We start from the raw sequence: 14504 nt of genomic DNA, 5'->3' as shown, positions 1-14504 counted from the left end.
CAACACATCGAACCTAGAAGCAGATGGGCTACAGCAGCAGAAGACCACATTAAATGCCACTCCTGTCAGCTAAGAACAGGAAACTGAAGCTTCAGTTTACACAGGCTCACCAAAATTGGACAATAGAAGATTGAAAAAACATTGCCTGGTTTGATGAGTTTTGATTTCAGTGTGGTAGGGTCAGAATTTAGCATAAACAACATGAAAACATGGATCCATCCTGCCTTGAATCGATAGTTAAGGTTTGTGGTGGTGGTGAAATGGTGTGGGGAAATATTTTCTTGGCACAGGTTGGACCCCTTATTACCAATTGACGCCACATCCTACCCCCGTGTTGTTGCTGATCATGTCCATCCCTATAAGACCACAGTATACCCATCTTCTACATTCAGCAGGATAATGCACCATGTCACAAAGTTCAAATTACCTCAAACAGGTTTCCTGAACATGACAGTGAGTTCACTATACTCCAATGGCCTCCACAGTCACCAGATTTCAATCCTTTGGGATGTGGAATGGGAGATTCACATCATGGATGTGAAGCCGATAAATCTGCAGCAACTGTGTGATGCCTTCATGTCTTTGTTGAATGTTGCTAACATGTAGTTGAAACTATGCCATGAAGAATTAAGGCATTTCTGAAGCTAGAACTGGGCCCTGTGGAACACCTTTTGCCTTGGTAAAACTTAGACCAAAAAATTACCAGCTTTCACACACTGAAATCTATCACATAGGTTGTTCTGGTACCATTTACAGGTGACCTTACACATTGTACAAATACTGTGTATTTGCAAAAACATCAAAATGACTCTTCTTTTCACAAACCTGTCTTTCAATTTGGTCATGTCTTAAACTAACCTGGCACGCCAGATGTGAAAGCACTCACAGACAATGTTTGAGAAAGGGCAGAACCTTTGAAAAAAAAAAACTTAGAGGGTGATTGGATGAACATTCTGTCTGTCACATCTTTACGGGCCAATCAGAACAACAAAACGTGACGTAGCCACAACTGAGCTGCGTCCCTACTGAAGGAGTACACTCCATAGAGAACTACATAACGCGAACCATGGCTACTGTAGACATGTCAGTACATGACTTTTGTCGTTTTTGAAAAGAAAACAACTCACTGCTATTCTTTGTTCTTTTAATGAAGAAATGTCGTAAAGTTCTGGTAAAACTGGCACTTTAGCAGCATCCACCCTAAGCTTATCTGCCATTATTGCAATAGGCCTCTTGTTCCTGCTTGCATAGGTCACGACTCCGCCGCGCCTGAAAATACTGCCCTTCGATGCTGATTGGTCCTGTCACTTACTAACCAGGCCCAAAAGGTTCAGATGGGAGCTTTGCGAGATAGATTCGCCAGGGAGAAACCTGGAAACGGGCGTATCCATCTGCTTTGCAAGGTAAGTCTTAAACAGCTCAGCATTTAGAACATGGGTTTCTATTAAAGTTAGTACAGAAAAGAATGGTGCCTGAAGGATTACTAATTTTTCTCATTTTACCCTGACCTGCAAAACTAAAGGAATTTCCAGTTTCTCAACAGTACTGTTTACAAAATTCTTAACATAAGAGAGCTTTCCAGGAAAATCTGACATCCTAGAACTGCTCTGAGGACAAGTTAGCATAATGGTGTTAGCTATTAGCACCAAACATCATTGTACCTAACCCAGACAGCCTCCCACAGCTGTTTGCATGGCTCTAGGCTCCAAATGCTGTTTCAGTGTTTGTTTGGCTCACAGTAAAATAAGTATAAACTTACATGTAAAGATGTTGGGTATGATTGTGACTAATAATAGAGGAAAAATCTGCAATGGAATGAGTATATTATTTCATTAGGACGTGAAATAAGTTTATCTTCTTGTGTCCTTGGCAGCATATTGTGTCTGACTTATCCAAGCATGCATGGGCCGCTTATATGTTTACAAAGTATTTGTCACTCAGTTAACATTGCAGGATTTTAACATAGAGCTTTCATATTTCAGTGTAGCTATGCAGGTTCTTAATCCAGGGCTTGCAAAAGAATTTATCCTAAAGGCTCTGTGATGACAGTCCAGAATGTCTAATGATACTGAGGGATACACAATAGCCTCAGCAACAAACTCAATCAGCTGATTGTCCATATTCATCTTTTAATCAGCACCCCTTGGTGCAAATTGAAAGGATATTTGAATGTAACTAGTCAGGAGGTGGAATGTCATATCATTGCAAATATCAGCCCTGATATCTGAGAGTCTTACTAAAGGTTACTAATGACCTCAGTGCTGTAAAGCCAGATATGAAACCGTGCCATTTGGACGTTCTGAATGTTAACTTTCCCTTCGTCTGCCGGCAAAGCAGTAGAGGTGGTGGTCGTGGTGTCCTATTTTTGGAGGGGCTATCAGCAACCCAGTGACATAGGTCTGAGTGACAGGACAAGTGTTGTGTTGGACCCACCCCTCACTCATTTGGGGCAGGCATTCCTCAGTGTAAGCAGACACAGACCCCCCCTCCAGTTATAATTCTCTCCCCTTCTCGCTCACTCTCCCCCTTGATGGTTAGCCCACTCATGGTGTGGGTGGGCCTACAGAAGCGTGGGTGCATGTGCATGTGTGTGTGTTCAGGTGTGAGTGCCGGCCTTAGAAGTGGACTCAGAGAGAAGTCAGTGCCTGGACAGAGTGGCAGGCAAATAGCAGGTGAGAGCTCGGTAAGGGGGCCCTGTCTGCTAACCATGGGGCCGATGCACTGAGGGCCCCCTGGAAGAAATATCAAACCTAATGAGGGGTGGAAAGTAACCAAGAAAAAGAAGAAAATCTTAAAAAAGAAAGAGCAGAAGAATGGTTGCAGAGGAAGTGATAATTACATTGTCCGGTGGAGCACCATGGGGCTTTCGACTCCAGGGAGGTGTGGAACATCAGAAACCACTCCAGGTGGCTAAGGTAAGGCAGGCCACAGGAAAGGTTTCACAGAAATATTCATTTCATGTGTTGCTGAGTGGAAAGTAGAAAAATGTATTAGTTTTAATAGCCTTGCTATAGGAGAAGGGACACTTTAGCTGAGATATATTAAGTAGAGATTTAAGGAGCTGTGAATAAAGTTGAAACGGAATATTGGCTGTCATGCAAGTTGGTTTGGGGCCTGAATGTGAGTCATCTTCTTGTTTAAGAATGGTCTTCATGCAATGTGCTCTGATGATTGATTGGGTGAAATTCAAACTTCAAGTTCAGCTGAGAATGTAGGGCAACCTTGTCGCATATCTTCCACTGACTTCTGCCTGTCCTACTAAACTGCATGAAGCTAAAAGTCCTTGTTGAGTAACAAAGATACCTGAAGATGTGAATGGCTCTTAATTGGTTTCCTGGTTTGTTCTCAACAAATATCCTTGATTGTGTGCAACTTTCTTAAAATCTTTTTCGTCTTTCGCATTATGCAGTAAAGCGTGCCCATTGCAGAGAGCATTTTGCAATAATTAGATTATTGTTTATTGACTGTGACTTTGTAATGAAACCACTCACTCATGAGCATCATCTGATTTATGCATTTTAACTAGCGTGTTTCCTTTACGTCATGATTTCAGAGAGAAAGTCCAAATACCCTAGCCATGCCAGGTCATCTTTAAGCTGGAATGTTACCTGAGATTTATCTGGGCCACATGGATGGGTCATGATGGCTTTAGTTCCCTTCTTGGGTTCACCATGTTTTAAACAAGCAACATTGGTGTATGTAAAGTAAAAAGTTACAGTTATTTTGCTTTAAAGGGTTACAGAGCAATTCAGTACCATTATTTTGTATAGCATAAGCTGCTGTGGAAAAAAAATACTAATAAAATATTTCACCTCTCAAATCTCATACAGAACCTGTCAAGTCAGAGTCCAGATTTCAATCTCGGTATTATCATTTTTTAATCAAGCTGTTCTAGTTTAAAAGAAATATTTATAAGAACCTCTTAAGCTTTCAAACAGAAAAAAAATACTTGAGAATAAATAAAAAACCCTTTTAAAACACTTACAAAAAGTTATGTTCAAATTAACTAAAAAGTTCCTGGCATCATACTGATCTTTTTTGTTTTATGTTTCTAGTCAGTTCCATGTAATACAAATCAATCATTGGAAAAGCTTATAGGAACATGTTCAATCCATAGCTGCTGCTGCTCCTGGCCCTTCCAATGCTGTCTAAGGAATTTGGGCCTACTCTGTCTTTATAATCTTTGTAAGAGTGATTTAGATAGTGGTTTTTCACAAACCGCACACATATGTTAATGCAAATGTTCATCATTTTTCTTACACATGCATTCACACCCAATTTTCAAAACTGTTGACTTAGCAGATTTACTTTTCTAAGTTGCTATATTTGGTTGAGAAGCAGCAGGTCACTGGCTCAGCCAAGGTGTTTGTTTCAGCTCAGTTCTCAAAAAAGTTCCTCACGAACTATTTTTGTACAGGAGCAACTAAGTAGCTTGCTGCTTAGAGAAGTAGAGACAACATTTTTCTTTTTTATATGCCGTCCACATGAAATTCTGATCACTAATCCTTTGTTGTGCCCTTTATGATTTCTCTAAGGGCCCCCACCAAGACTGGAAAAAATGAAGAGAAAGGAAAAAATAACTTATTTTTGTCAATTTCTTCAGTCCTGATTAAAAAAAAAGTCTCTCTCTATTTAAATTAAGTAACTTTTTTACATCCTTCACATTTAATGACCCTAAGCCATACTTTGTTCTATCTTTGAAAATTTTGTTTGTTTTTCCTTAAAACATGGATTATCATTGTCTCTACTATTGTTCAATATTGAAGAAGTCTGTTTAAGAGAAAGAACTGTGTACATTATACCTTGTTTGGCAAAGAAGAATCATCATTGAGTGAGAATAGAGCTTTAGTTTGTTAGAGATTAAATGTGTATATACACACCTCTGTATTGTACCTCCAAGCTAATAATTTAATTCTTTAAAAAACAAAACTAACAGATTACCTTTGCATGTAAAGAATGACTGCTCTTTAAAATGTTAATACTACATGTAGTTGACTCGTGCAAAATGCGGTAGTGTGTACACAGCGCCACAGGACACCAAACCACCTTTATGGTGGCAGACGACAGCTGTTTCTGTCAAACCACCAAAACAGCATGCTCCTTCACCCCTGAGAGTGCGAAGGTGTAATCTTGTCAGGTCTCATACTACGTCCATAACAGGTGTAGTTTGGTGCTGCACTGAAAGAGCCTGTGTGTCAGTGCTGCGGTTGTGTCTGTGGGCCTGCATTCACATGTATGTGTTTATTTATATGACTTTATGTGTATTTTTGAATCTGTCCGTGTGGTGTGTATGTGAAAGCAAGTAAGGACATTCTAACTGTTACGACTTGAAACCACAAGGTGACTGACTGAATGAATAACTGACATCCTGGATCGCAAGCAGGCACAAGCCACTTAGAAAGGCTTAGCTAAATGGGGATGTGGGATTTCATTACAGTCAAACAAGAATAGCTGAAAGGAAAACTAATTGGGTCAACCAAAGCAGTGTTTCTTATCTCTGAAATCGAACACAAAACCTTCATGCAATAATAGAGGTGCCATCAGAGAGTGTGGTTAAAGCTGGAGTTATCCTCGTGGTACAGTCTAAAACGAATTCATTATGGAGCATGTCAACATGCTTGCATCGACCTGAGGCAATTCAGAGTGGGCAAAACCCCGTGGTCCTGACAGACCTTGTGCACAAATAGCAGAGCACCAATGAAGATGGATGTTGGCTGGCATTTTGCAGTTAAAGTGTGCATGAGTGGCCCACTCGAGCTGCAATATGTGGCCTATGTCTGCATCAAGCTGTCAGGATAAAATCTTCTTGCTGTCAGTCACTATCACAAACAAAGTCAAGACAATAGCATAGAAGTTTTCTTCTCTGTTCCTATCCAATACAGCAATCAAATTAAATAGCAGGGAAAGGGAAAAAAATGAACCTGAGACCTGATACAGGGCCGTTGTTTATGTGTTATAATAAATATGATATCCTAAAACAGTAGACAAACATAAGGAAGCAGGCTCTGTATAGCTGCTTAACTTAAGTGATCAATGACTAAATCTTTGCTTTGAAGAGATTTGGCCAAAGGAAAAGCAATATCGTACAAAGAAGTGAACATGTGCTCTCCAAGTTTATTGATAGTTTATAGTTTATTGTTCAACTGTGAAAAACTTGCACAGGGCTTGGACTTTCTCAAGGTCTTGAGGCTTGACTTGAGATGGGTTAGATGTATGAATGAGTTTGATTACACTTTAAGTACTGAAATGTTGTATTGGACTGGTCCTAGAACACTAAAAATATTCATTTATGAAGAGATTCATACATAAAATATTTTTTATATGACGTATCATAGAGGTTTGTATCTACTTTGCTTGTGCAGGTACGGAAGCGCAGCAAGGCATGTCGGGCTGGGCTACGAGAAGCTGATGAGCTGGTGTCTATTAATGACCAACCATGTGGGACGCTATCCCATGCCCAAGCCATGGACCTCATCGACAGCTCCCCTGGATTATTACACATCAGGGTCAAAAGGTCAGAGTCAAGCAAAACAATCTAATTCTATTTTATATATCCACTGTTGAACTATTGGACCAAAAACATGCACTTATTACAATGTGAATATACTTGATGCCTCGTTACATTACATTACATTTCTTCTGACCACCAAACCATGAAACTGTTTGCAGGGTACCGGTTGGTTTTCAGTCTGTGGTACTCGTGACCCGTGCCCCATCTCCTCGTATAGACAAAGAGTATCGGGCTGCTCTGCGTGCCATGTCACCCACCCACCACATCCATGCACCTGTCCGTGAGGTCCACCGCAGCCGCTCCTCTTTAACCAGTGGATTGACATCTCCTCCTGGTAGTGAAGCTTATTACGGTGAGACCGACAGTGATGCTGATGTGGCCGGCTATGAGCGGCAACGCCGGCAGAAACGTAGAAGTCCCAGCAACTCCAACCCGATGAAACCATCTGGACGAGCATCCCCTGAGGGCGGGGAGACGTCAGAGATGAGTGGCTATGACAGTGCTCCTGATGCACATGTTTACCCTAGTTTGTTGGCTGGACGTGGAGGAGATGGAGATGGAGGAGGGGGGCTACCAGGGGTGGCAAGGAGGGAAGTAATTTACCAACCTCCTGGTCCAGGAATGTGGTCCTCTCAGACATCCACTGAGACATCCTCCATCATCTCCTCAGCAGATGATCAAGGGCCAAGAGACGGAGGTCAAGAGGAGGACAGTGGCTTTCTAGAACCAGCTAATGTGCCACTGGTATCCCCAGAGAGGGCAAAGGAGGCCCTGATGCTAAGTTCCCGCAGCCAGCTGGTTCCCATGGTTGGTCCTTTGAGTAAACCTATTGATGATGAGCTTACTACAACCTACATGGAAAAAGCCAAGCAGGCCAGTAAGTAGATCTTTGGGAAACAATGACACAGGACTCAATCTGATCTGGTCAATGGAGTCCTAAAACATTTTCAGACTCCAGCAAATGGATAAATATGTCTTTACTTTAAATCTTTAAACTTATTACTAGCCACATTTTTTCTTATTTTATTGTGTTATTAGTAATTTTCTTTGTATTTCTTGTTTAATCTTATTTGTAATAGATATGAAAAAAAGATGAGCTAGTATCTGCCATTATACACAGAAAGATAAATTCACTTCAGCAAGTCTCCATAACTAGAAAATACATTTGATTAGTCTGTCATTATGTTGATCTGAATCTAAAAATCAAGAAACTCAGTTTGTCCCAGTCATTTAACCTAATATTCATCTACAGCACCAACTTAAAGGTTTCAAGTAACAAAGCAGGAATAATCCTTTTTCTTCTCCTCTTCTCCCCCTTTACTCCTCTTCCCCTATCTTCAATCTATTACTTTTGGTCTTCCTATCCTTATATTCAATCTTTTTTGGAATGCACATAGCGATAAGTGAGTTCTTTAAGCTAAATGATATCATGGTATGTTACTGATATAAAAGGGTACAAAAACAGTCAGCCTGTCTTGGAGTAGAAGCTACTTTGTTTTTCCAGAGTGTCCAAGGGGAATACTGATTTTTATAGTGTTTACAATGTATTTCACTCTACTATTTAAAGACTGAAACATGAATGCCATGTTTTGTTTGACCTATTTTTGGAAAGAGGTAAAAGATGACAGAAAACCATAGGGAAACAACAAAGAGCACTACAATGGCTATTCTTTCCTACAGCTTGTCAGTCTGTTCATCATCCACAATAAATCCCAGGAATCCCAGGAAAATAACAGGGCTGAGCTATTTTAAAGTCAATGGGATTGTTATGGGAACTAATAAAAATGTACTTGGTGAAAATCTCCCCCTGCCAACTATGAGTACAGGTTTAGCTTTCTAGTGTTCCAAAAATAATCTGTGTAATACCTTGATAAGTTAAAGGATATGGTGTTGCTTCCCTGTATAGTTTTCCTTCCAGTCACCTCCAGCATGTAACTTTCCAGCCTGCAAATATTTTTAGTAAAGTTAGATGTCCACCTACATCTAACTTAAGATGCCAGGGTACATAGGACTAACAATGTGCAAATTTATCCTTCACCCCAGCTAATGTGAGAAGCTAAAGGCTTGCTTTGAATTTCCAGGGAATTGCTTCTGAGGCAAATTAAGAGATGGGTGTTAAAGGAATGATGGTCTAGGCATGTTTGGTCGCTTATGTTATAATTCAAAGGTTAAATCAGTAAATCCAGACATTCTAAGTATAGCACTGTTATGCTATTGTGCAACTGTGACTAACAGCTATGGCTTTCAACTCCGCAGAATTGAACCGAGGGGATACGCAACAAGACAAGCAAGTAAAAGAAGCAAAAAGCAAGTGTCGCACTATTGCATCGCTACTGACTGATGCTCCAAACCCTCACTCCAAGGGGGTCTTGATGTTCAAGAAGAGGCGGCAGCGCTCCAAGAAGTACACCCTCACAAGTTATGGCAGTGTGGATGAGGATAGATGTCATGACTCACAAGAGGAGGATGGAGTATTCCCTGGCAGTGAATCAGAATTTGATGAGGATGGCTTCTCATCAGTTCCTGACCCAACTTGGGATAGCGACTACTTGGATATGCTGGAGAAGAGGGCAACTGCAGGCACTGAAGGCCGTGGAGATGGAGCAGAGGATGCTCCAAGTCCAGGGTTGAGTGACACTACGGGCAAGGGTGCTCAGTTGTTTGAGCAGCAGAGAAAGAGGGCTGCTGAACATGCCAAGAAAGTAGAGGCAGCACAGCCTCAGGCTCCTCCACAGTCTCAAGTCCAAGAGCACGTTCAAATGTATCAGTTACAGCCAGAGATGCAAATACCAATGCAGCCAATGGTCCACTCACCACAGTTGTTGACATCAGGTCCTACAGCGATACAGCAAGACCAATCCCAAGTTTCAGGCCAAGTTGCAGCTCATGGAGTGTCTAATGTGGAACTTTCTGCAGTTGATACTGGTAGCATGGTAATGACACCTCCACCTGTGGCCCCCAAACCTGCCATTGGCTCAGTTACTGTTCTGACCAGACCTGAACCACCACCTGAAACACCATTACCAGAACTACCTGCAAGTAATGTTCTGAATAGAACAGCACGTCCATTCACTCCTGGCTTTATCAGCATTAGAGCTGCGACTGCTCCTGTTACGTTCCGGCCTCCCATAACAAAGACAAACCAGCGTCCAGCCTCAGCAGCTGTTGTGCCACCACCGTTCTCTACTGCCTCTGAACTGTCTCCTAGTGCAACATCATTACCACCACAAATACCCCCTGTTCCTCCATCAGTGTTCTCCACATTGACCTCTGTACCTCCAGGTGCCTCGGCTCCAACACCAGAAGCATGTGTTTCCTATCCTCCTCTGGTCATCTCCACCTCTGTAGAGAAAATGCAGCCATCACCACCTATAGCAACAGTTCAACATGCTCCATACACAAGTGTTCCCCCAAGGCCTATGCCTGCAATGCCACTGGCTCCCCAACCACCAATGGCTCCAGTCCCGGTTCCTCTGGTACCTAATATTCCTGGTTCAACTGACCAAGTTTCCCCAGTGCCTCCACCTCAAGTATCACCTCCTCCCCCTCAATTTTCAGCAGCACCTGTTGCCCCAGTGTCAGTAGTGTCTCAGCCAGAAGCTGTAGCTCCAACCCCTGTTCCTGGTTCAACAGGTAAAACAGGAATCTTACTTGAGGCTCGGCGACGCAGCGGGAAACCCAAACCAATGTTTCATGTGCCAGAAGTCACAAAAAAGTCCCCCAATCCTGAGCTTCTATCAATGGTGCAGAACCTTGATGACAGGTCCACCAGACACAAATATGGCCAACCCCCATCTGAAAATATCTATGATCATGTAGAGGAGGAGGGGACTGGTGAGACAAGCATGGAAAGGGCACCTCCTCCAGTTGCACCCAAGCCTAAGGTCATCCATGAGACCCCAAAGTTTCTTCAAGCTGGTGGTAAAGGGGCCCAGCTGTTTGCACGCAGGCAGAATCGCATGGGAATGTATGTAGTGGAGAACACACCTGAGACCCCTTACCAGCAGGATTTGGCCCATCCTCCCGACTTCCCCTCCAATCCTTCCATTTCCTCTCAGTGGAAATACTCCCCTAATGTCCGTGCCCCTCCACCCATTGGGTACAACCCACTCCTGGGCCCCACCATCCCCACAGGGCCTCAGAGAGATCCTACAAAGCCAGATGGCAAGGGCAGAGGAGGGTCCCAAAGAGAAGGCATCAAAGCTCTGGATTTCATGAGAAGACAGCCCTACCAGCTCAATTCTGCCATGTTCAACTATGGGGGCAGTGTTGCTAACCTATCAGCTATGCCTTCTTACCAGGCCCAGAGGCAGCAGCAGGGAGACTTCACAATGGTGGGCAGCTCATTAACCCCTCCTAAGCAGATCCCAGTCAAAACAGCTCGTGTCTTTGAGGTCAAGCGATTCTCAACACCCACACCTATGTCAGCTCCAACTCTGACTCCCAAAGTCATTGCCCCCCGCTCAGCCACTACCCTTGGAGAACGTCTGACTCACTCTGGCATGACATCCCCCCCACTCTCTTATCCCACTCCAACCTCAGCCCCTTTCTTGTCAACAGCACCAGTCAGTGTCACAACTCCAGCATCGCCTCCTTCAAAACCGGCAGCACTGCCAAGCCTCCCAAAATTTTCTGCCAATCCTATTCCAAATCCTGTGCCCCCTTCAGTCCCCAAACCTTATACTCCAGTAGCATACACAGGTGGGCTTCAGACAGCCAAGCAGTTCCAAAGTGCTCCTGAACTTAGCATCCTTGCTTCTCTGCCCCCACTTAGACATGATCCAGTGCAGGCTCCCAGACCACGTTTTGTTGCCACCAAGGTAGGAGTCCAGCCCCATGTTTGGAGGCCAGGGGCCCCATAAGATGCAATTTGCCTAACTAATAATTTAGGTTCTTAATTTATTGTTTAAATCCATTAAAGACCCCAAAATTGTATTTATTGTAGTTTATAAATATCAAAATATTTGTTTTCTTCTCTTACAAAGTAAACTGTCTTTGTGGTTCATCTAGTTGGCTGAACAAAGAAAAGATTTTAAAGATGGCACAGCAAATTTTGTCGCATTTTCATGGCATACTAAAGAAAAAGAAATTCAACCCAAACTATTAATTAAGCATCAAAATGATCAATGAGCACAAAGCAATATAGTAACAAAGATATAACGGGATACAGAATTAGTTAAAATCCAGAATCCAGTTCTTTATTGAAAATATTTGAACTTGAATAAATCTATAGGCTATGAAAAGCTACTTGCTCTTCGATCTTGCTTTTCAAACTTCTTTTGCAACAGCATATTTATTTACACATATCTGAGTGATAACTACAATATTGTATACTAGCACATAGGATATGCTTTGTAGTACATCATATGCCTGTCCTGGGGGAGGTTTGTGTAAGGCTTCTGGAGATCTCTTTCTTCTACTTAAGCAGAAATGCCATCTAAACAGAGCCTGTACTGATTATACTTTGAAACTTGAAATGTCTGATAGATGTTGAAACTGAAGAGTTGCAATCCTGACAAAAGGATTGAATTTTTTAAAGATGTTTGAGTTTGTATGATGGGGGATCTGCAGGTTTTCATGTTGGAACAAGTCAGTCATTTAATCTGTAACTGTCTTATTCACTGATGTGTCAAAAAAAAGTATTCAGTCTGTAGCATTATCAAGAAGAAATTCATCAGGATCATACCTTCTTATCCAAAAGTTTTAATGATGCATGACCCACTGAAATTGTAAAATGTTTAACCCTCTTAACTTCTGATGAAGAGGATTGCTCTTGCAATAGAAGTTTTACTTAATCAGAGTAAAAAAAAAAAAAAAAACAACTCTGCTGACTTTAGAGAAAAATGCTGTCTCTTTTTGCATTGGTTGAAAGTGCCCAGGCTGTCAATGAATGTAAACTTCTCACTGGACATCACAGCCTCCACTAGGCACACCAGAGCCTTATTTAGAATGAGTGTGATTTTTGCAATTATTTATGTAAATTCTTAACTTTTATTAAACAGATGACACAGATGAAGGAATGTGTATTTCATTTCATTTCATTGTGTTTTTATCTAAAGTGGTGCAAAGGGAAGTTGACTGACTGAAAATCATAAGCATTTACATAAAAGGGTTCAGGAAACAAGAGTGGCTGTGGAGGGGGAATATGGATGGGATGGAGTTTGGCCAGTTTACCAAATGGGGTCATAGCTCACCATTTTACTTAAGGGGTTATGATCAATGGTAGCATGGCAGGGAATAGGGATTAGTGGCTGAATTGCACATAGAATTGAAATCCCACAGCCTAGAGGATAATCAAGTATGACCAGGAAAGTTTGTTACTCAAGGCTTGTTGGTTAAGCTAAAGAAGCTGATTGAAAGAGGCATAGAGGTTCCGTTGATGTCTTTCCTTAAAAATGGTGGCTAATAAAAAGTGGGGGAACTTTACTCAGTGGCTTTGTACCTTGAAAGAATAGGTATGTTTATGAAAATTAGTCATAAATAAAGAATGTAAAATATTTGATGGTAGGATACTTTGTGAGGTCCTTTTTTTACTATTTCTAAAATCTAGGTTTTCTCTAAGCTTTTCTTTGGTTTCATAGTGTTAAATATACAAAACCCAGAGTGTATTTATAGACATTTGAAGAGGTAAATAAATACATGTTTTTGAATGTAGCTGGATTAACTGATGAGCTTGATAATGTCTGTTATAACTGCTGAGTAGATATTAAAGTTGACTGGGAGACAAGACAATTTCAGAGGAATAAAAATGGATTTGAAAGCTCGCCATTTGTCTAACACATTTGATTTTAGACTGCTCCCTGTTGCTAATTGTGTGATCCCTCTCTTTTTTAATGTACATGCATGTATGCATAAAATTATATTTTTAATTGAGCTTTGCATTAGCTGTAATTGTATATTAGTTTTAATAAAAATCTATATGTTTAACTATACACTCAATGGGTAAATTTCTTTAGCACGGGTGTAATTCTTTCATTACACAACACCCCCACACACACCTAATAAATGAATAAAGTCTAATTTTGTTTTTCATTTTGATTTGTATTGCTGGATGAATTGAGCCATATTTTGTCAGAGGTTAATAAAATGTCAAATATATAGCACAGTAAAATGTAACTAATTACACTGAATCAAGTAACTGTAACTGAATAGCTTTTTGTGTACTTTTTGAGTAGTTTTTAAATCAGTGACTTTACTTTTACTTAAGTGCACTTTTAGGGAAGTGAATACTTCACTACATTTTAAAAAACATCAGTTACTGAATACAACAAGACTAGGTCCTTATTTATATAGAATTTATTGTAAATGGTGATTTAAATTTATATAGCTCCATTGTCCTCTCTCCCTCTCTCTCTCTGTATGGAGACTGAATGGTACATGGAGCCCTGAGCAACATCATCCCCCGTCCCCTCCTGCTTGTCTTTTATCACATCTGACTTGGTTACACAGAAATACATGCCCCTACACAGACATATCGAGTTAACCACAGCACTAATGTTTTTGGCAGAACGGTGAGGAGAAAATATCCCTCCTTTATTCTGTGTTCTTTTGTGCGGGGAGGGGACACATCACTACAGGAGAAACACAAAGCATCTTCTCTGCCACGACAAGCTTTTGGTGTGGCTCTCTGCTCTGGTTTTAACAAGAAATGTATTCCTGTTCCAAGTAAACTGGCATTTCTACAGTGACAACCAAGCTAACAGCTAACATGGCAGCAGGCCCTGGATATACCAGACAAGCCAAATGTAATGATCGGAAACCCACACCAAAACAGACTGGGAGTATTGGGAATTCATCTTTTAGTCTCAGAAAGTATTCAGTGTTAGCCCGAATTTCCATATACAGCATGCACGCCGCGCACCGAAGCGCCGCGGGTTTGCTCTGACCGAAAGGCGAGTGATCTCGCAAGTCTAGAGCGCTGCACTGCGGTGCGCAAGTCCTGATCAGCAGGTAGAGATCACGGGGGAACTGCGTGTTCACGCAGGAATAGCAT

At 41.5% G+C, this 14504-nt stretch overlaps 1 protein-coding gene across 1 annotated transcript; it reads left to right on the top strand.

The window, feature by feature from the left end:
- The first annotated feature begins 2530 nt into the window (after positions 1-2530).
- synpo2la (synaptopodin 2-like a) lies at positions 2531-13443 on the top strand. Its single transcript, XM_041790361.1, has 4 exons — positions 2531-2915; positions 6363-6514; positions 6670-7388; positions 8768-13443. The coding sequence occupies exons 1-4, from the start codon at positions 2814-2816 to the stop codon at positions 11371-11373; spliced, it is 3579 nt and encodes a 1192-aa protein (XP_041646295.1). The 5' UTR covers positions 2531-2813; the 3' UTR covers positions 11374-13443.
- The last annotated feature ends 1061 nt before the right edge of the window (positions 13444-14504 follow it).

Source organism: Cheilinus undulatus, linkage group 6 (assembly GCF_018320785.1).
Source record: "Cheilinus undulatus linkage group 6, ASM1832078v1, whole genome shotgun sequence".
Classification (NCBI taxonomy): Eukaryota; Metazoa; Chordata; class Actinopteri; order Labriformes; family Labridae; genus Cheilinus; species Cheilinus undulatus.
Note: the sequence above shows the minus strand (reverse complement) of the source record. Positions and strands in the feature narration are given on the sequence as shown.